General features: G+C 35.0%; 1 protein-coding gene and 1 long non-coding RNA gene across 2 annotated transcripts; one reads left to right on the top strand and one right to left on the bottom strand.

Moving 5' to 3' along the window:
* Positions 1–7654: 7654 nt before the first annotated feature.
* Positions 7655–21843, bottom strand: LOC100368729 (arginine--tRNA ligase, cytoplasmic-like). The gene is made up of 15 exons (XM_002735087.3): positions 21756–21843; positions 20172–20324; positions 19117–19305; positions 18469–18558; positions 17787–18012; positions 17229–17365; positions 16181–16310; positions 15902–16006; positions 14121–14299; positions 13279–13388; positions 12888–12993; positions 11961–12074; positions 11644–11702; positions 10742–10989; positions 7655–7921 (listed from the first exon to the last, which is right to left on the bottom strand). The coding sequence occupies exons 1-15, from the start codon at positions 21798–21800 to the stop codon at positions 7812–7814; spliced, it is 2001 nt and encodes a 666-aa protein (XP_002735133.1). The 5' UTR covers positions 21801–21843; the 3' UTR covers positions 7655–7811.
* Positions 9033–9739, top strand: LOC146746617 (uncharacterized). The gene is made up of 2 exons (XR_014929088.1): positions 9033–9118; positions 9614–9739. It is a non-coding gene; the product is annotated as an uncharacterized LOC146746617 (long non-coding RNA).
* Positions 21844–21958: the final 115 nt, after the last annotated feature.

Raw genomic sequence — 21958 nt, 5'->3', positions numbered from 1 at the left:
ATGTCGTCATTCTGTCAACCGTATCGGTAGGGCGGAGCTTAAAGCTCTAACTTTCAGGAAAACAAACAAGTCGCTATGGATTCCCTGTCGAACACGACGCGGTGGAACGACTGCCGATAAACATATTCGTGGCGTACTTGCTATTGTATCGTTTAGCCTCGTCTAATTGCGACAATTTTGCGACGTTTTCTTTTGCATCGTATTCAAGATGACAGCGATACCCCCCCCCCCCCAAAAAAAAAAGCGGCGAAAGCTCGAGGTGTTTGTGTGGTCAGTTCACCACACACGGAATTGTCCCTCGTTTCCGAAACTTGAAACCATTTTCAACTCCAAACAGAAAATGTAGTTCTGCGAATGTGACACTTTTTGTCTCTCTTCGAACATAACTATTGCTCGGAAGTCGTTATCGACGATAGCGAGAAATTTCTTGGTGCGTTGAATCGAAAAAAACGAAATGAAACGGGATAACACACATAATGAAAATCAAACTGTAATCAGTGAAAATGGGTTTTATACGCACAATATTTACAAAATGTTTGCCGAAAATAATAATATTTATTACGTTAAATTACGGCGAAAGCTCGGGGTGTTTGTGTGGTCAGTTCACCACACACGGAACTGTCCCTCGTTTCCAAAACTTGAAACCATTTTCAACTCTAAACAGAAAATGTAGTTCTGCGAACGTGACACTTTTTTTAGCTCCGCTGTCGACTTTGTCGAGCGGAGCTTATCATATGAGTGATTGTCCGTCGTCGTCCGTCGTCGTCGTCGTCGTCCGTCGTCGTCGTCCGTCGTCCGTGTCAATGTTTTACTTTTTCGACTTCTTCTTGAAAACTACAAGCCTAAATGCTTTGATACTTGGTGTATATGTACCTTGGGTAGACCTCTCTTAGGTTTGTTCATTTCATGTTGATATCTTTAATTCTCTAATTTTGGTGAATATTTTTGTCATTTTTGGTAAAAACTGATATTTTCGACTTCTTGTTAAAAACCACAAGTGCAATTGCTTTGATATTACATATATAGGTACTACATGTGGACCTCTCTCAGATTTGTTCATTTTGTAATGATATCTTTAATTCTCTAATTTTGGTGAATATTTTTGTCATTTTTGGTAAAAACTGATATTTTCGACTTCTTGTAAAAAACCGCAAGTGCAAATGCTTTGATATTACATATATAGGTACTACATGTGGACCTCTCTCAGATTTGTTCATTTTGTAATGATATCTTTAATTCTCTAATTTTGGTGAATAATTTTGTCATTTTTGGTAAAAACTGATATTTTCGACTTCTTGTTAAAAACCACAAGTGCAATTGCTTTGATATTACATATATAGGTACTACATGTGGACCTCTCTCAGATTTGTTCATTTTGTAATGATATCTTTAATTCTCTAATTTTGGTGAATATTTTTGTCATTTTTGGTAAAAACTGATATTTTCGACTTCTTGTAAAAAACCGCAAGTGCAAATGCTTTGATATTACATATATAGGTACTACATGTGGACCTCTCTCAGATTTGTTCATTTTGTAATGATATCTTTAATTCTCTATTTTTGGTGAATATTTTTGTCATTTTTTGGTGAAAAGTGATATTTTCGACTTCTTGTTAAAAACCGCAAGTCCAATTGCTTTGATACTACATATATAGGTACTACATGTGGACCTCTCTCAGATTTGTTTATTTCGTGATGATATCTTCAATTCTCTAATTTTGGTGAATATTTTTGTCATTTTTGGTAAAAAGTGATATTTTTGACTTCTTGTTAAAAACCGCAAGTCCAATTGCTTTGATATTACATATATAGGTACTACATGTGGACCTCTCTCAGATTTGTTCATTTTGTGATGATATCTTCAATTCTCTAATTTTGGTGAATATTTTTGTCATTTTTGGTAAAAACTGATATTTTCGACTTCTTGTTGAAAACTGTAAGTCCGATTGCTTTGATATTACATATATAGGTACTACATGTGGACCTCTCTCAGATTTGTTCGTTTTGTGATGATGTCTTCAATTCTCTAATTAATTTATTTTGGTGAATATTTTTGTAATTTTTGGTAAAAAGTGATATTTTCGACTTCTTGTTAAAAACTGTAAGTCCGATTGCTTTGATACTATTCATATTGTTCATTTTCTAATGATGTCTTCAGTTCTTTAATTGAAATGTGCATTGCTAACAGCGGAGCTATCTCAGCCGATAGGCTGCTTGTTCTCTCTTCGAACATAACTATTGCTCGGAAGTTTCTTGGTGCGTTGCCAGTCGATGTCGAGAAGGCTTATTATAATCGAAAAAACGAAACGAAATGAAACGGGATAACACACATAATGAAAATCAAACTGTAATCAGTGAAAATAGGTTTTATACGCACAATATTTACAAAATGTTTGCCGAAAATATTAATATTTATTACGTTAAATGGCTCGTTTCGATAATTACAGATAATCAAAAATCTGTGATCACAACAAATCAGCCGAAACCTGACCAGTATATTAACCTTTCAGTAGTGTATATAACTACATAAAACATTTGCCGAAAATAACGGGATTTTAATTAGTAAATGGTTCGTTACTCTTAACTGAGAGAGCACATTTGGTTATTAGGCAGGGTATTTAGCCTGAACCAATATTTAGTTGCCAATGTTGATGCCTTTATTCTTATTGGCGTTCTGCCAAGTGCCCCTTTAATATCGATTACTGGTGCAGTTTTACTTACACCAAGTATGAAACGATAAAATTACAGATAACCGTAATCAGCGAAACAAGGGTCTAACACGTACAATATCTACAACTGTCGGACGTAACTTGGCCAGTATAATTACCTTTCAGTCGTGTATATTACTACATAAAACATTTGCCGAAAATAACAATATTTAATCAGTAAATGGTTCGTTTCGCTAATTACAGATAATCAAAAATCTGCAATCAGTGAAACAAGGGTCTCACAGGTACAATATTCACAACTGTTGGACGAAACTTGACAAGTAATGTGTACCTTTCAGTCGTGTATAAAACTTCAGAAATCTGTATATATATACCTATTAATCTATATTTACCTACACCACTAGAGGACGCTGTTATTCTCAGATACAATACAACACTACAGGCGCGGTTACCCCCCCCCCCCCCCCAACATTGTCTACTTACTAAACGCCAACTTTGAGGTTTATATAAATTTTGGTTGTAATCTTCTTGTGCATTGCTGAGAATCACCTAAAATATATTTAATTGAAGCTTAATAACGTCCCAGTTTGTACTCGTTGATCTGCGCAACAACCAAAGTCGCCATCTTTGTTTATACGAGACCTATATATCTCGCGCATGCGTGGCGTGACGACTACCGCCCTTTAACAATGTGGATACTGCCCTCTGTCAACTCAAGTTTGCCTGTGCATTGCTGAGAAAATGCTTTACAAGAACAAATCCACCCAAAGCATTGACGCATTTTAGTGCTAAAACACTTATTCCATTGAACCAAGCTCATCTTATGCTGGTTGCTGATCACAGCTAATACATTTAAGATGAACATTCAAAAACTACAATCATATAATCTATTCAGGTACTCATGACCATATAGATCAGAATCTGAAAACAATCACGCTTATGTGTCATGTCTTTGAGATAAAAACATGAGAATGTTGTTGCGCCAAAAACCACCCTGCATTATGAAGAAGGTCAATGAGTTGGCCATTCCATGGATGTGGATGATCTATGATAATGCAGCTATACTGTAGCTGATGATATTTCTAATATGCAAATCTAATGGTTTAAGTCAGGTTTGGAAGAAACCAAGAAGCTATGGTACTTGGCAGCTTCACCAGCCATTGGAATCCTTCCCAGGGCAGGCAGGGGATTATATATTTTTGAAACAGTGGAATACAGATGCAGTGGTTTTGTTTTATTGGCCAATTTCTGTTGTCCCATCAGTAAAGTCTGGCATTGCTGACAAAGATTGGATGAACTGCACATTTGAGACAGGCACAGAAACACCTTTCACAAGGTTAATCTGCTTGAGCACTTCCAGATGTTTGAATGGTACACCTGTATCTTCATCGGTGTTCATACATCCTGAAGCATGAAGCTGTTCATGGATGGTGAACTAACATACTGAACGCAAAGAAAACCACACCAGGTTCGGCCAATTGGGTAATTTCATTATAATGATAGTGGTGACTGCTGCAGTTTCTTCTGTACTGGTACATAAGTAGAAATGGTGGAAATAAATGAGTGTCCACGTTTTCCCCATGGCATGATCAGCATATCACACATAAGCCTGTCTGAACAGAAGCCTTGAAATAAAGCCTGATCATTCTGGTTTATCTGAATAGGTGATTTTCCGTTCAACTGCGAGATCTCGCGAGATGCATGAAATCGAACGTAAAAACAGGACAAACAAAGGTCCGGGGGGGGGGGGGGGGTTGCATGACACAATTGGTTGAAATAATCGTCTCATTTGCATAAATTAATATTCATGAGCAACGAAAAACTAGTCTTTCCAGTAAAATTGTGCCAAAATGCTTTCCGATAGCATACATGTTAGTTCTAAATTGACTGATTCTATCGTTATGAGCTGAAAAAATAATCGGGAAAATGATGTAAAGGTATTTTTTGAGACACGTTTTCGATCAGACTCCAGCTAACTGTTGAAAGTAAGCACAGGTTTTCTCTTTACCATGATCATAGCAAGTTACGAAATTCATGGAGAATGCAGAGGCACGTTTAAATTTCACTCTAGTACTATTGCTCAAAATGTTTTCGGTGACTTTTATCAGTGACAAGTTACCTAATTAGTATGCATTTCGAGAAACCACAGTGTGTGTGCATGCGCAGTTTGAAACAGTTTTGAACGCAATAAAATCACGCGTAGAACTCGGGCTCCAGCAAGAAATTGTGGCGTCAAACTGGTTGTCGGTTGAATCATGGAGCTATTTTTTAGCTCCATGGTTGAATTGTTTTGCAATAGACATAATTTTGGAGCCTGTAGTTGTCTATGAAATGTTTCTAAGTTTTGTTGAGGATTATTCTGTAAAGAAATTGCTGAAATTATTTCATCTGTTCGTAAACGGGACGTTGTTGCTTTGACGATGGGCTACGGACGGCTGGCGTCGAAACGTTCCATTCAGATCGGATGGCGCCCTCTCGTGCCAATCCCCCCCCCCGCAAAGGTCATAGCGTCGTCAAACATTTTTGGGGGGACATTTCCATGTCAATAATGTGCTGTACACACTGGCATTTGATGGGCAATTTCGAATGCAATATTCCTCTGTCAAAGATCGGCCGGTCGATGTGAGCTACGAAATAAAGAAATTCGAGTTCAAAATCAAGTCGTTCGATTTTTGCGGCAGAGACGGTCTAGACGTTCGACGCGCGTCTTTCATGCATCTCGCGAGATCTCGCAGTTGTACGGAAAATCACCTATAGTATTGTGAACAAGTCTGTGGATGGACTGAGACTGAGCACTATCCAGTTCAATGATTGCCCCTTCAACCATTGCCCCAAGCATCTTAGATGACCGGCGTGCTCAGGTTCAGAGCTTGTTTCAACATGTACTGTTGCTTTGAAGTCCAATGATAGCCTCTAAATTAGTCATAATTGTGAAACTGCATGAGGCTCTAGGCACAGTGCTTGTGATAACCCACAATCCTATCTGGTTTCAACTAACTTGTATTGGTTGGGAAAAAATTGGTAAATGTCACTACTACAGTCATCTGTGGATATACTTCATGCAGTCTGAAAATTTACATTTATTTCAAATGTTTTTTTTCTTTCCCCGCATCGCTGAATATTTGGCATAACTCCAGAAGATGTACCTAACCTAATGCAATTTTTAAAAAAATTATGCTAATTTATTCATGACATAGAGTTTCTGTGCTCATGAATATTCATTAATTTCTAGGTCAATACATTCTAAAAAGGGCGATATATAAATTTTGGGGGCAACAGTGTGTGTGCATGTTATTTTGAAGTGCAAACTTTTTTAATCCATCTTTTTTTTATTTCTTGTAACAGTGACCAGTCCAGGATTTGAACTTGCGATCTCTCAGTTTCCAGGGCAGTGTCCTCAAGGTTCCCACTGCCTTTTCAAGTTAATTTTATTTTATCTCGTTAGGACGCTCGTGTACCATGCAAGTTTATCTAGTGTGATTCAAACCATCAGCATTTGTTTAGGCGTTTTTTTCATTTCCCAGGTTTGCCACGATGTAATGCGCGACCACTTCCCAGTTTCATTGTGTGTAGAATGATGTATTTCTTGTGTCACACCATGACCCAGTTTCAACCACACGGCCATGTTACACATTGTAGTTGCAATGCAATGTTGCGTGATCCAACTATATGCTCAACAAGCTAGGATTTATGCCCATTATTACAGGTATCATACATTGTCATGCGACTTGTTCCACCTTATTGGTAATGTCTTAGGTATCTTTATTGTAATTTGTATTTACTAATTCGTATATACCGTACTGAACAACCAACCCTGATTGAAGGTCATGTATTTTGTAACGTCATCCTTTCGTCTGTAGGTACGTCTTTCGGACTTATGCCCTATACAATTCTTATATAACTAAGGAAATCCCCAGCACCTGGTTGTTTCTTTGGTAGGATGGAACAAAGAAATATGCATATTAGGTGATGCGACTTCTTAGGAATATAATAGGGTTCAATCTGGTAAGGGACGACGTCAAAAGATTGATGTCGGATAAAAAACTTAATTCCTTTAGTTTTTTTCCAACCCCCCCCCTACCCCCCACTGAAACTTAATTGATAAATATTGGTCATGGCGTCAGACTACATTCATCATTAAATACAAATTGATAATCGGACAGTAGTATTGCATAGCAGTTGGATGTCGGATGGGTGTAAAAAGAGTTTACAAATGCACCTCATTTGACGCACAGATTTACACTCGAACCAAACCATTTTTCCCTTTTCGGTTATTTCTGTCCACGATTGGATAGAAAAAAACAAACTACAAATACTCCAAGATTTTTTTTGACTTCATTAAAAAATAAAATCATTTTTGTCGGATGGAAACTTTTTGAGGTCAAAACCCCCCACCCCCAAACTAAAGGAAATAAGTTTTTTATCCGACATCGATCTTTTGACGTCATCCCTAAGCCAATAAAAGTTTAAGGATAAATCAAAATTCAATGCCAGAAATCACAATGAATTCTGGGTAATTTAGAGTGCTTGGCTAGGCTTCAGTGATGTCAATGACAGTCTTTTGAAGCGAGTGTATTGTCAGGTGTTTTGACCCAGTTGTGACTGGTACACATCAATTCTGATTTTTTTTTGGGGGGGGGGGGGGATGGAAAAACTTGTACGTAAAGTTTGGTGATGAAGAATAAAAACCCTCAGATGAAATTCAACTCCAATGAACTCCAATAATTGTACAATATTTCTCAATCATAACTTCCTGCCACATCCTCTGTGCAGCAGACAGTGAAATTCAAGTTCTTGACTGGAGTGAAATCGACAAGCCATTGTGTTGAATCACTGTCTATGCAATGTCATTTTATTCACAAGGGGACAATGCCTATATTGTGTAATGACAACATATTCCCTTATAAATAGACATGTTGGAGGTTACATCACCATGGCAATAACAACAGAAAGATAGGGAATTATTCAGAGTGAACTCATGGTAATAGCTGGTACATATATTTTATTGTATGATTTTTGACAGGTAAGAGAATCAAGCTGATATTTGTGTGGAAAGAGACTTTTATAAGCTCAACTGTAAAATATCAGTATTTGACTATCATCAACTGCTTCTAAAGGATTGTGTTCAGAAGACAGGATTGTTCACATCTTCTCAACTGGGTTGATTCCAAGTATACTGAATCCACACTCCATGACATTAGCAGTGGCTTCACATAGCAACAAGCGACTCATATTCACTTTGATAATTTCCTCTGCAAATATAATGTATAATGTTTGATATCAATCGTTGGAAGAAACAATATCATATGGAAAAGACCAATCAGAAAAAGTGAAATAACATCTCATTATGTTGAACATCTACGACAATGCACTTTTATCACACGGCAGCCATTGCTGACTAACTGCTTTCCAACGTATTAGAATTTGTATCGTTGCATGAGAGGCAACATTTAAATCAAAAAATGCTTAGAAAGAATTTTAGAGCAAATACAGCATTTAAAAATTTAACTGCAAGCAATGATCTGGGGGGGGGGGGGTTCCAAGTAGCTATGGTTTAACAATTATAAATATTTAATGAAATAACGACCACATATGACTTGATATTTTGGTCATATATCTTGTCAGACAAAATTATAGCACAAGTTGCATGTTCCTATCAGCAACAGTACTTATATCACATTGATTTCAACCCCTAACGAATCAGGTTTGCGCATTATCCCAGGGCATCTATGTACCACATTTCATCAAAATCTGTTGAACGGTACTTGAGAAACATGAAAATGTGTAAAATGTGCTAATCAATATGCAAATTAGGTTATTAATATGCATAGATTTTTAACCCAAAACTAATCAGGTCTGTGAATAGTCATGAAGCATCTATGTACCAAGTTGAAATGTTAAGATTAGTACTTGAGATATCAGTGAAAAAGCCAAAAATTTACTAATCATTATGCAAATAAGGTAATTATTAGGTACAGATTTTTAACCAAAACTAAACAGGTCTGTGAATAGTCATAATCATCTGTGTACCAGGTTTCATTGAAATGTATTGATTAGTACTTGAAATATCAGCGGAAAGACCAATCTGATTAAAATCTGATGTAGTGTACGGGCTTTAATTATTTTGGCTATAAACTTATTTTAATTTTATTTTTTATTACTTTTGTTATTAATGCCCTTTTATTTTATTTTATTTTCTTTTATTTTATTTTATTTTACTTTGATTTTGATTTTGTGATTTTTTTAATTCCGCCCTACCTACATCTGAGCCGATGCCTATGTAACGAGATTTCAACGAGACCCACTATCGACGATTTTAGTCAACGAATCACATACCTCCTTCTATAGCGCACATGATGACGTCACCGGGCGGAATCGGGTGGCAAACACACTCAAATAAAATGGCGGATTATACCGACGTTAGCGACCGAGAATAACACGGCTTTTCGGTAAGTTTATCATTGTCAAATGCAACGAAAGTCATTTTTATGTTAATATTGTGGCTCGAATGGTTCGACTTTAGATCGTTATTTTGCATAGTTATTCTGGGAGTGACGATTTTGTTTCCGCCGTTTCGACCGAACACCAGTGTCTTTTTCCAGTCGCCTGCCCTGGAGACGGGTGATGTTTTGTTGAAGATCGGGCCAACATCGTCTACGGTATTGAAACCGTAGCTGTAAATATTCATCAAATTGTATCATCATTTTGTACATTATACAATAACTCTTTATTAAAGTAATTGAGCTGATTTGGACTGGAATAAAATATTTTTTATTTGGAACACATCGCAATTGATCAGGAAATATTTTTTTGCTCCAATTTTCTGCGTCGATGCCGTGGGCCGGTGACCGTTATACAATTTAAAAGCAGTTTGCATTGTTTACTATAGCTGTTTACAGTGTTCTAATCATTACGATTTACTTATTTTTTTGCTTCCATTCTAGATAATTATGCTCAGTGATGTAAAATTGAAGCGATGACTGAATGAACGAACCTTGGTTGGCGAAGATGTATCTGGAAGTGTACACATTTGTTGGAAGTGAAAAAAATATTCAATGTAATGACAAAAATTGTAAAATGCTGTGGAATTTCTTTTGCAAATAAAAATATACTAGCAATTTTCTATTAATGGTTTATTCAAGTGGGCAAAATATAATGTACAGAAAGATTGCCCGTAGAGTATCGCTACACTGAAAAGTAAGCAACCGACTGCCTGTATAAAAGGGGGGCTGTGATTGGCTGTTACTTATGCGAGATTTGAACGGGACTTACATAGGCGTCGGATCAGATGTAGGTAGGGCAGAATTAAAAAAAAATCACAAAATCAAAATCAAAGTAAAATAATAAAATAAAAGGGCATTAATAACAAAAGTAATAAAAAATAAAATTAAAATAAGTTTATAGCCACAATAATTAAAGCCCGTACACTACATCAGATTTTAATCAGATTGCGGAAAGACCAATAAATTGAATAATTATGCAAATTATGTAATTAATACACATAGATATTAACCCAAAACTTATCAGATCTCTGCATTGTCTTATGACATCTATGTACCAAGTTTCATTGCAATGTGATTATTAGTACTCAGTAGAAAAGTTGAAAATTGACAAATCATTATGTAAATTAGGTGATTAATATGCATGGAATTTCTACCCAAAACTAATTAGCTCTGCGTATTGTCCCAAAGCATATATGTACCAAGTTTCATCAAAATCCTAGGAGTGGTTCTTTAGATATCAGTGGAACAGTCATGGAACAGCCGAAAATCATGCAGGTAATCAATAAACACTGATTTTAACCAAAATCTAATCAAATCTGTACATTAGCCCAGAGCATCAATGCATCAAGTTTCATCAAAAACCAACATATGGTTCTTGAGATATCAGTGAAACAGACTGACACATACACAGACACACAGACAGACTAACTGCAAAGACTCCATTGTGTGCATTCACACACAGGAGTTAAAAATGTTACATGCATATTTTTAACTGACGTACACAAAAAACTTAATATTTTTTTCGTCTGGATCTTCAATTCAATAACAACGAGGAGTGAAATATCTTACTTGTTTGTCTGTCTTTCTCCACACAGTAGCAGTGATCATAGAATTCAGTGAAGGTTGTAGATATTTCATAGAGATAATCACATAAAGTATGCATACAGAGATCATCTAAGACTCGTAACAGGATGTCGGGAAGACGTAGTAGACATTTACCAAGTTTCCATTCTTTGGGATGATCCAGATCTACTGCAGTGGTTTCAGCTGCCTTCTTTAAAGTATCTCTGTCTATGTTGGCTAAACGTGCAATTGACCTGCAAAATATCCCACACTTGTGACTTTTACCATAAACAACCAACCATCAGTGTTTTTTTTTTTTTTTATGAGAGGCCAAAGGTGTTCAGTAAAATTGGACAATCCAAAAAAATAAATTCCTTTCAACTTCACAAATTTTCTTTTTACATATTTTATTTGCTCTATTAGAAGCACATGTGCTTACACAAATGACAGGTGTTTCTATTGTCAAAAAAAGTAATATTTTAATTATTTAGTATACAACAAATAGGCTTTTATTGTAGATGCGCTTCTAATAGAGCAAATACAGTACACCAGATTCAAGGTGTTTTTTTATAGATAAAATCACAAAATATCTGAGTGCTAAATTAGCTTAGGTGAAACAACACACATACAATATTGAATATTGATGAATTGAAAAGTATGAAAAATTGTAAAATAAGTTGTTTTGATCCTCTAAAACATACATTTCATTATCATGTTTATTTCTCATTTGACTAATCAGTTTTCAAATAATGAGATCATTTTTTCAAGAATCCATAATTATATCAAAATTCAACAACAGTAGCAGTCAGTAAAAATTACAATGTGAGTATTCAGCTATAAATAGTCAGATTGTTTTTTATGCAAAGATTCATTGTTTTTCCAGCTTAGTATGAAAGTATATTGCATACCTGATTCTTGTAAATGCATAAAGAAGATATGCAGCCGTATTTCCTTTATCATCAAGCATCTGTAAAAAACAAAAGGATTATAAGAAAACACAGTTGAGGGCAGAACACTGCACTGTAGTTCAACAAGGAGAAAATCAAATGGCTCATTGAACCTCAACTATAATTAATTTTTAAAATCAAATTCATAATTTTTTAGTAAATTCAATTGAAAGTAAACAGTTTTGTTTCATGTTAGCTAGCATCTGTAATTCTATTCTACATAAAACATTCTTAACTTCTCTTGAGATTCAGAAAAACTTGTTGTCATGGAGACCTACCTTATCAAATGAGAACACATAATCATTGACTCTGTTATGACTCAAATCACTGTACTTGATACAACCATACGCCACTGATTCTTGCGCTGCTTTTAATTCTTCTGCTGTCAGAATCTGTTGAATAATACAAGAAACTTGCACCAAGAGTAGTACACACTATCTATAATTGCAATACTAGCAGGTTTAATGGACAGACACTGCTCACTAGTTAAAATGTGGGAAATTAATAATCATTACAAATTGATATTATGCTGCAGAAAAGGTTATATCAAATAAAGACTAAGATCGAATAATAAATGGGGTGCCCAAATTACCATGGAGACGACTGATTTCCCTTTATGGTGTTAAACCCAAGTAGCATTTGGAATTATTAAGCAGCCTTTCTCATGTTCACTATCAGCTCTCAACTTTGATTCCCTTAACACATCCCCTGTTGAGAGCCTCTATGGAAGGCGAAAGATTGTCAATATGGAAAGGAAGTCCAGTTTAGCAAAATGTAGTGATGAAGTGTCTGGATCAAAATAAATTTTGAAATACAGGGAAAATATGACTGAATGTTTGCTCCTATAGAGATGCATTAATTATGCCAAACATGATGGTATTGGTTTTACTGAGAAGCAATCACCATGATTTATAAAGCTATCAAATTTCCATGTGGGAAACAGCATAAAGTCTGTCTCGCCAAAAGCAATGTGGGTTACTCAAAATAATATTATTTTTTTAAGAGTATACAAGTCTTGCAATATCAAATGTTCGTCTCAAAGTGTACAAAAACACAATCTGGTAGTAAACCATTCTGATTGGTTGAATAATTTACTCAGAGGTGTTGATCAAATGTCTGAGCAGGTGACTGGGAAAAGTAGAGATCACACAATACTTTCAAATTTTAATCAGACTGCATCAGTTCAAACCTTCTTCGTATATTACCTCATGTCTGTTCTTGTCTTTCAGCTTCTGTAAAGATCGCTTCAACCCTTCTTCCAATAAGTCTGCCAGTCTTATCGTTTCTCCAGAACGAGTTTTAAATTTTTTCCTGTTCACAGAAAAATCAAAATTGTGAACATCAGTGACAATTCAAAAACATTTTCACAAAGCTGCATACTAGAAATTCTCTACTAGCACTGGAATTTGTAAGTGATGCCTAAATATATATGAAGAGTTCAATGTTCTGTCTAAGCCTTATTTTCACTAAATTTTTTCTGGGAAGAGGGAGATTGGAGATTGGAAATTCAGAAATTTATAATAAAATTCGCAATGAAATCCCATTTCTCTGTACAAAACACTGGTACCATTCATAATCCTATAGTCCTGTACTTACTTGTCTTCACCAAGCACAACACCAAATCCAATATGCTCAACACGTGTTGATGATGGATCATACCATCCAACCAATTTACCAGCCGCAAATATTAAATTGAAATGCAGCCCCTATAATGAAATCAACAATATTTGTGTATTTAATATTTTAATATATTACAATATTTGTCTATTTAGAGGGGAGACATACACATGTACACCCAAACACCTGTATTGCCCCACCATCCAGGTGAACTCTGAAAATTCAACAATGAATATTTCCTAGGTTAGTTGTGTTTAGCACATAATTTGAACAGCAATTCAGGACAGAATTCACTATAGTAAAGAAAATAATAACTTAGTGGATAAACAATGCAGTACATCAGCGGTCAGTATAAGTTATTCAAAATTGAAAGGACTTTATATTAGGTTTTGCTTACACATAGTTTACTGGTAATAGTTATCGGTATTGTGCAGCTTAGCTCTCACTTGCCAAGTTTTGCCAAGTATTTGAAGTCAAAAGAAGCTACTTACAAGATTCTACCTGATTGGCTACACAACCCTAACACCAATCAGAGAGCAGCTTGCAGATTTTTTAGTCAATTCTTGAGTCAATGCAAAGCTACTTACAAGACTGTACCTGATTGGCTACCCAATCCCAATCGGAGAGCAGCTTGCTTGTTGTCAGATTTTTTCAACATATCAAATTTTGCCTTGTATATATTTGACTCAACATAGGGTTAAGAAAGCTGTACTTAGGGGGCAATAACATGGTTTAAATCTCAAAGTATGACATTTTTGTCAATTTACAACCGAATTATATAATCAGTTTTATTTAATTTAATTTAATTTAATTTAATTTACCTGTCCTGCATCAACAACATAGAGAATAACATCAGCATGTTCATCAAATAACCGATGATGTAAGGCAGCCATGTCTGATGTATCGTAAGTATTGCCGCCATCTGATTTGACTACGGTTAAAGGCACATCATGTCCGGGTACAAATACTACTTTTCTTCCATCATCCACTTCAACCACGCCTGTAATTAACACACGCGAAAATATGACAGTCCATGACAGTAATATTTCATCAAGTTGACCAATAACATTATTTTTAGAGATGGTTAAACAGTGAGCACAAACAAGCATTATACAGGAATTTGGCAAACTCCCTAGGAATTCTCCCATGAAGATTGCAATATAGTGAGGGGTTTGGTACTATCAAATAATCTAATGTTATGAAAACAATTTTTTACATTTTGTAACAATCTCATTTCTAATGAAATAGATGTGTCCATCGACAGAATAGCGTAAATTTTGTTTCAATTATTAGATATATTGCAACGTTGTTATGACTATAAAGAAGAAAAATTATCCATGTGAATCATATTTGCAGTCGCTTCAACCATCTGGGAAAACTGATGGGGTAATAGAAACATTGATAGGGACTTTCCCAGGGAAGTTGCAAGTTACTCGTACAAATCTTGTTTACGCCCGCTGTAATGGCTAAAGGAAAATAACAAAATATTGTTTAAGCAAAATTCAACTATTATAACGAGTAAAGTATCAAATTTTGGTTTTTCCACCATTTTGACTGACTAACCAAACATGTACCAGGTAGACTTGAACCTCATGAAGGCATGTATAGCAATTACCAAGATGTTAATTTGCCTTGGTGTACCTTTGGTATTCCATATTTATTCTATTAGTTGTGCATCTCAAAAAGTGGAAATAAACTAAAAATTTCATTTATTGTTTAAACTGGATCATTACTGTCATCGCTATATTGTTCCAAACACCAAAACAGCAACATTACCAGCTACGTTGCCAAGTGATTTGTGATGCGCTTTTTGAGATCAATACATGATAAGAGCTGGTTAGTTCAAACCACTTTAACGAGGATGCGCCGTTCGGCTAAGTGCCCTCATTTATGCCACACACCGGACACACCATTGATTGTGTCCTGACATTTTTCATACTGTGTCAGTACATGCATTTTGTTTGGATAACTTTACCATTTATTATATAGATTATATGATTTACAGAAATAAATTGAAAGGCAATCGCATCGTGATCTTCTATTTATAGTCTGCTGTGTCTGAGTTCCCCACTATTAGTTTGACGTCTCCTGTGGAAGTTGGGTTTGACCCAATGTGCGATATTCTAATCGCATAACATTCTCCAGGTGCACATTGGCAACCAGTGAGCAACTTAGCAGGCAATAATGTTGCCGTTTTGGTGCTCAGAACAATATGGCAGTGACATCTGTCACTTACGCAAGCATATGCGCTATGAAAAGAGCAATATAATACTATTTCAATACACTATTAAAGACAATCAACTTCATCCCCCACAACTCTGAAGTTCAAACTTTTCTACGTCAGATAATTATACATAATTGGACCCAGATATTTCTGAAAAACAGTTAACACATTCCAATAATGAAGTTGCCAGATAAAATTGAATCAAAAGCGAAAAACAAATTCATGTGCAAATATAAGTCATTAGAACATGAACAAAAATGTATGTGTCTGGTCACCAAGCATGAGACAATGAGACAGCGTTTTTTACTATTACAGCTTAAATCAGAATATCATCTTTCCACCCGGAATTTCTGATGGTCAACTTGTTCTTTATCTTACCTTTTGCTTCAAGGGCCCTGACAGTATCTCCCATCATGTCCTGGTAGAAAGACTCCCCACGTTCAACTATTTTGATATCAAGGCGGTCATAAATTTTTTGAAATTCTGCACAAAAAAAAGTTGTAAGAATGAAATATTATAATATCACATTTTTTTTGTACTCACTTCAGTTGATATTATTAGATTGACAGAAATGTCCTGCAAAAATATGGACATATTGAAATCATAGGTCAATACAGCATTTAGAGTGTTGAGATGGGAAGAGGTTTTTTTTTTTACCTCTCCTAGATACATCACATATCAGATTCCATGCTTTGGTAATATCCGGTTCTTTAGCTTGTAATTTAACAACCAATGAATATGCACGTTTTTTGAACTCTTCTTCATTATCAAATCGGATCTTAGATTCCTGAGAGACAAGAAACAATGTCAATGATTGGACAAAAATACTATGTCAATGAAATTACATGAATTAGTAGAGAATTTGCTGGAGCGAGAGCTTCTATCGAGCGTTCTTGTTGTAGACTGCAACCATACAAAAATGTTCAATAGGATTACTAGTAAATGTCTTTCTGTTGTAGACTAAACCCTTATAAAATTCCCAAATAAGAATAACTATTAAATTAAATCTTTCTTTACACAACACCTCTCAGATTTTGAAGCATGTTCTTATAGGAAATCTGATATAAGTGTGAATTTACTGAAATAATTTTATTAAAGCGACAACAATGGTAAAGATCAATACAGTTTACTACTTATATGATAGTTTACTCATCTCAAAAATGTCAATGATGTACAGGGGGACCTATATTTTTGTTAATAAATTTCATCTAAACTTTGATTTCACCACAATAGGTGATTTCCCGTACAATTGTGAGATCTTGCGAGATGCATCAAAGACGCGCGTCAAATGTCTGCCGCAAAAATCGAACGATTTGATTTTGAACTAGAATTTCTTTATTTCGTAGCTCACATCGACCGGCCGATCTCAGAGGAATATTGCTTGCGAATACCCTCACGTAATTGAAATTGCCTATCGTCAAATGTGGACAGCACATTATTAAGCATGGAAATGTCCCTCAAAATACTTTCGCGTTTGTCGAATCCCACGCGATGTTTGACGCCACTACGATGCTATGACCTTTGTTTGTCGTGTTTTCACGTTCGATTTCACGCATAACGCATGATTCTCGCAGTGAATGGAAAATTATCTATTGCAGGGCACACACTTCAAATAAGCCCATCAGATACCTCAGTCATAACATCTACGTTCACGCCATATTTATATATTTATTAATATATACCACATTTTACATAGAGTTATTACCTTGTAAAAATCTTGTAAATCCCCAATAGGAGGAGACTCAGCCACGTAGTTAGGAAATTTGTCCATCAAATGCGCTATCAACATACCAAACTGTGTTCCCCAATCACCGATATGATTAAGACGTAGCACATCATGACCTAGAAAAATCAAACAGTGTTTTGGAATTATTTTGATCAATTCTCAAAACAAAATGGCCACCACAAAGTCTTGGTTGCCTTGGTAACATGTTTTAGTAACCCTTCATTTTATTGGCTCTTTGGAATTTATTTATTTGTCAAAATATCAATAATTTGCCGTGCTTTTAAATATTCTGCATATTTTCTAGTTGCTCATAGTTGCTCTAATTGCAAAACTCCAACCTAGTGAATGCCATGTTTCCCCCCAAAATGATGATCCAGACTATTTAGCACATTTTTATATGTTTTTCTCTAATTTTTTTATTCAAACTGACATATTTTTCTCTTGGTTACATGTTGGTTTATTTGGTGATAAATTGTGACTTTCAAAAGATCAATGCAATTATGATGAATTTAAAAAATTTCAGTATAGTATATTTACCTAAGAATTCATACAGCCGACTTATACTATCGCCAATAATAGTTGACCTTAAGTGACCCACATGCATCTCTTTAGCAATATTTGGAGAAGACATGTCAACAACCACACGCTTCTTACGTCCAATTGGCGGCGGTCGTACGCCGATCACCAGCAATTCATTCAGTTTGTGAGAAACAAACGACTTGGTGAGATGAATATTGATGAATCCTGGTCCCGCAATCTCCACCTGTGGAAATGGGTAATATCATCGAATCAATAAATCAATAATTCAGCGGGAAATATTGATTGATTTCATAATGAATGGAAAGCTAGTGCAGTACAATAACATTGCCATTAAGGTGCTGAATATGACCAATGCAGACTGGTTATGTCATGTTATAGTGAAGTACTCAGAGTTTTCCACCAATTAAATCCCAAGAAGGATGACTAATTTGCATTTGCAAAACTACACAAATGTGTACACAGAATTGCTTTGCTTCAAGGAACAGTTAAATTGTGCTGATATATTATTTCATTGAATACCATAATATGGAACCTGTTCAGATGATGGGCTTTGTTAAACTTTGTTACAAAGACAACCTACTTGATTTTTGAGAACATCAAAAACCATGCAAAACTACAACTACAGAGGGCAGTAGATCACTGTCAGATAATGACTATAGAGGGCAGTAAAACATTGTACCTTCTCTATCATTTCACTTGGTGGCAATCCTTTCACAATGGTTTCTGCTATCTCTCGAGGACTCTTCTTTATTCCTAGTCCCTTCAGTTGCTACAAAAAATAACAAATTAAACTTTAGAATTGGCCCACCATATTGTATTTCTGGTATGACACATTTATATCCCATTCATTTTGGATATCTGTGACAACTTTCTATTGGTAAAACAATGGATTGCAAATTTTACACCGAATCATTATAATACATGCAATAAAATATTGCATACTTTAAATACAAGTGTTATTATTTTGTGGGATAGCGGGTGTATGAGAGGTGAATGTAAATGGTGGTTGTCTGTTCAATGTAATAAAATAAACAACACATGGTGATTTAGGCAATATCTCGATTTGTTGCCTGCCCTCGGGCTGGTGGTCATGACCATAATATAGATGATTCCAGAGCGGAATTGCCCTCAGAAACATGTGTCATTATTTGAACGTTAACTGACACAGATTTGTATAATTATCTATCTACTTATTCATTACTTTATTCTTTCACAAAGCAAATTTCACCCTTAATTTTGTGGCATATTTATTTTTCAACCGGAATCTTTGGATATATATATATATATATAAACTACATTTACCAATATATAGGATATATAAATTTACCTGTGATATACCCATTGCACTGTTACATTGATACTCTCCGAACTTCTCAGCTGTACTTAATGATATAGCAATGGGTGGGTCTGCAAGTTCTGGGGCAGCAGCTTTAATTGCACCTTCAAAGACACTATTCAAATCAACTAACAAACTCGGCATTACTTTCTCGTATCTGGATTCTTCCTCGGCAAGACTCTAAAACAAAACAAAAGTTTTGGATTCATTTACTCTTGTATAATATTAGAATAACGTACCAGGATAAGATACAACTCATTTGTCTTATTAAACACATAACCTGTTAAAACTTTTTTTCCCCATTCATTTTTGCTATCAGAGAGGGCTTTCAATAGGCAATGTGTTTAAGGTAGTAGCCTACTCATGAATTCAAATACCCAGAATTTATTCATTTTTCAATAAATTGTTCTTCCAGGCAATATAAGGATATTGATATTGAGGACACCAGTTTAATTTTCGAGAAAAAGCAATAATGGTTATATTTTAATGGATGGTGGCCATTCTGGCAGTATTATAGTGCTTTTACCATGGGTTCCTATGGTAGAGTTGTTATGTCATATCACAAATTGTAGGATACTGACACAGGCTGAAAAATATATATTATGATATATTATTAGTACTTTTAGTTTTTCTGAATTATTTAAAAAATCTGGGTTTTAAAAAGTGTTGAAAATGCTATTTTTATTTAACACTATGTATGCTGTATGGGAATCGTTCTAAAAATAAATGATTTTTGAAAAATATAAGGATATGTTTCTCGAAACATGTCACTGCAACACACACACAAAAATGCTATTTCATGGTGTCATGGGACAATAGCTCCATGATTTTACAAAATAAATGAATGAAGACTGTCATGCCATTTATGACAACTTTCTCAAAAATGATAAGTACCGGTAGACATGAAACAACATTTTCATTCAAAGTAAAACGAACATTGTTGTCATCTATATGTACATGCCCCGTTTTAATATAAAAAAAAGTATGGGAAATGTCACAGAATTTATTTTTGTCTGACCTAGTTGACAGAATTTTTCAATACTTACCCGTTTAAGAGTATTTAAGCGATACTTCAACTTCTCATTTTCAGCTCTGAGTTTTGCCAAGTTTGGCGAGACTGCGTTCAATTCTACATCTTCCGGTAACTGACCATCTTTCAGTAGTTGTAGATCATATGATAAAGACTTGATAGCAGCTTCCTACAAATATGGAAGCATTAAAAAAAAAAAAAAAAAAATCTAGAGTTGAACAACTTCTTGTTTTCACACATTGTCATCCACATAAATTATACTGGTAAATATTGCTGGGAGATACGGGTGAACAGATTACATCAAACAATTAGCTACACAATTATTTTTTTCCAAAAGATAAATACCATTGTTATTGTCAGATGATAACAGTAAAACAAGAGATGTGTGAGCTGTGTGGTGTAGCAAAATGACTTTAAACTAATATTGAAACAGCATGATGCAATAATGTTTGATTGTTGTGTAGCATATGGAATGCTTTGCCATGGAGTGTGATGCAATGACTTGAAACGTCTTCCACTTATGATTTAATAAATACGTTGATGGGAAAATAAAAATTATATTAAACCATCATTTCAATAGTCTGATTACATCATTCTGATTGGTTGGGCTGTGATAAAATAATAATATACAATGGTTTTTCATGTTTAGAAGTAGGCCCTGAACGTGAATAGCACACAGTAGGGATAGAGATGCTGAATTGTTCGATATGGACATTATATATCAACGCTGTCACTAACAGGATGAACTACTTGAATAAACCTTGCAACGCCGAAATGTTTGCTGCATTGTTTGATGTATCTATATTGCTGTATGCTAGTTCCAGAGAAAATTTCCATTTTACCACAATTGCAAATAGTATTTTAGGTGCCTTATCACATTTATACATGGTTAATGATGCTTTCTATTTCCATGTGTCAGAATTACATTTAAAATGGCTTTGTTATAATATAATGGCAATAAACCACAGTCAAAGTCCACTATACCACTCGATATTGCGCAATCCATTCCATATATACACACTCGCTCACGCTCATATGATTGGGCAAAATCTTGTGGTATACCCGCCTTTACACTGTTTACCTATAGAATTCTATACATATATATATATATATATATATATATATATATATATATATATATATATATATATATATATATATATATATATATATATATATATATATATATATATACATATACATATACCGTATACATTCTACAACTTGAAATATACACCCTAAAAATAGGGGTCTATGCTATAGTAAGGTACACAAATAAATAACTCATTTCATGTCACGAGAGGGCGTTGTTAAGTTTGGAATCTCCGCAAGACAAATATTTAGAAAATGTTGTTCATACAATACTAATTTAGTACATTTACAGCGACGCGGCACAACCTGTCGTGTAGTTGTAAAGTTTGTAAACATTTTGAGCAAAAAATTCTGTCACATGACTCGATGTTACTGACACGTGCTTCCGGGATAGTAAGTTACCGAGAAGTCTATTATTAAAGATATCCCAATCAAGGGATGTTTCTGATCACTGTCTGAAAATCAAACACTATTTATCACACACTTCAAAAACGTTCACGAAAAATACCTGCTGCTGACAGTGGCTTGTCAATTGCACTAAATTATCAGCCATATTGCTCAGAGAGTGAAGAAAGTACAACACAGAGCCTCGTTTTGAAGCAAATGTGAGTTCAAAAGTTCAAACTTTTACAAGGGTTTTTACAAGGATTCTATGAAAACTTGTATTTGATATAAATTCCACGATTTGTCTCCGTCTGTTATTTTTACATT

The sequence above is a fragment of the Saccoglossus kowalevskii genome, chromosome 4 (genome assembly GCF_978046115.1).
Source record: "Saccoglossus kowalevskii chromosome 4, keSacKowa6.1, whole genome shotgun sequence".
Lineage (NCBI taxonomy): Eukaryota > Metazoa > Hemichordata > Enteropneusta > Harrimaniidae > Saccoglossus > Saccoglossus kowalevskii.
This window is presented reverse-complemented; position numbering and strand designations above follow the sequence as displayed.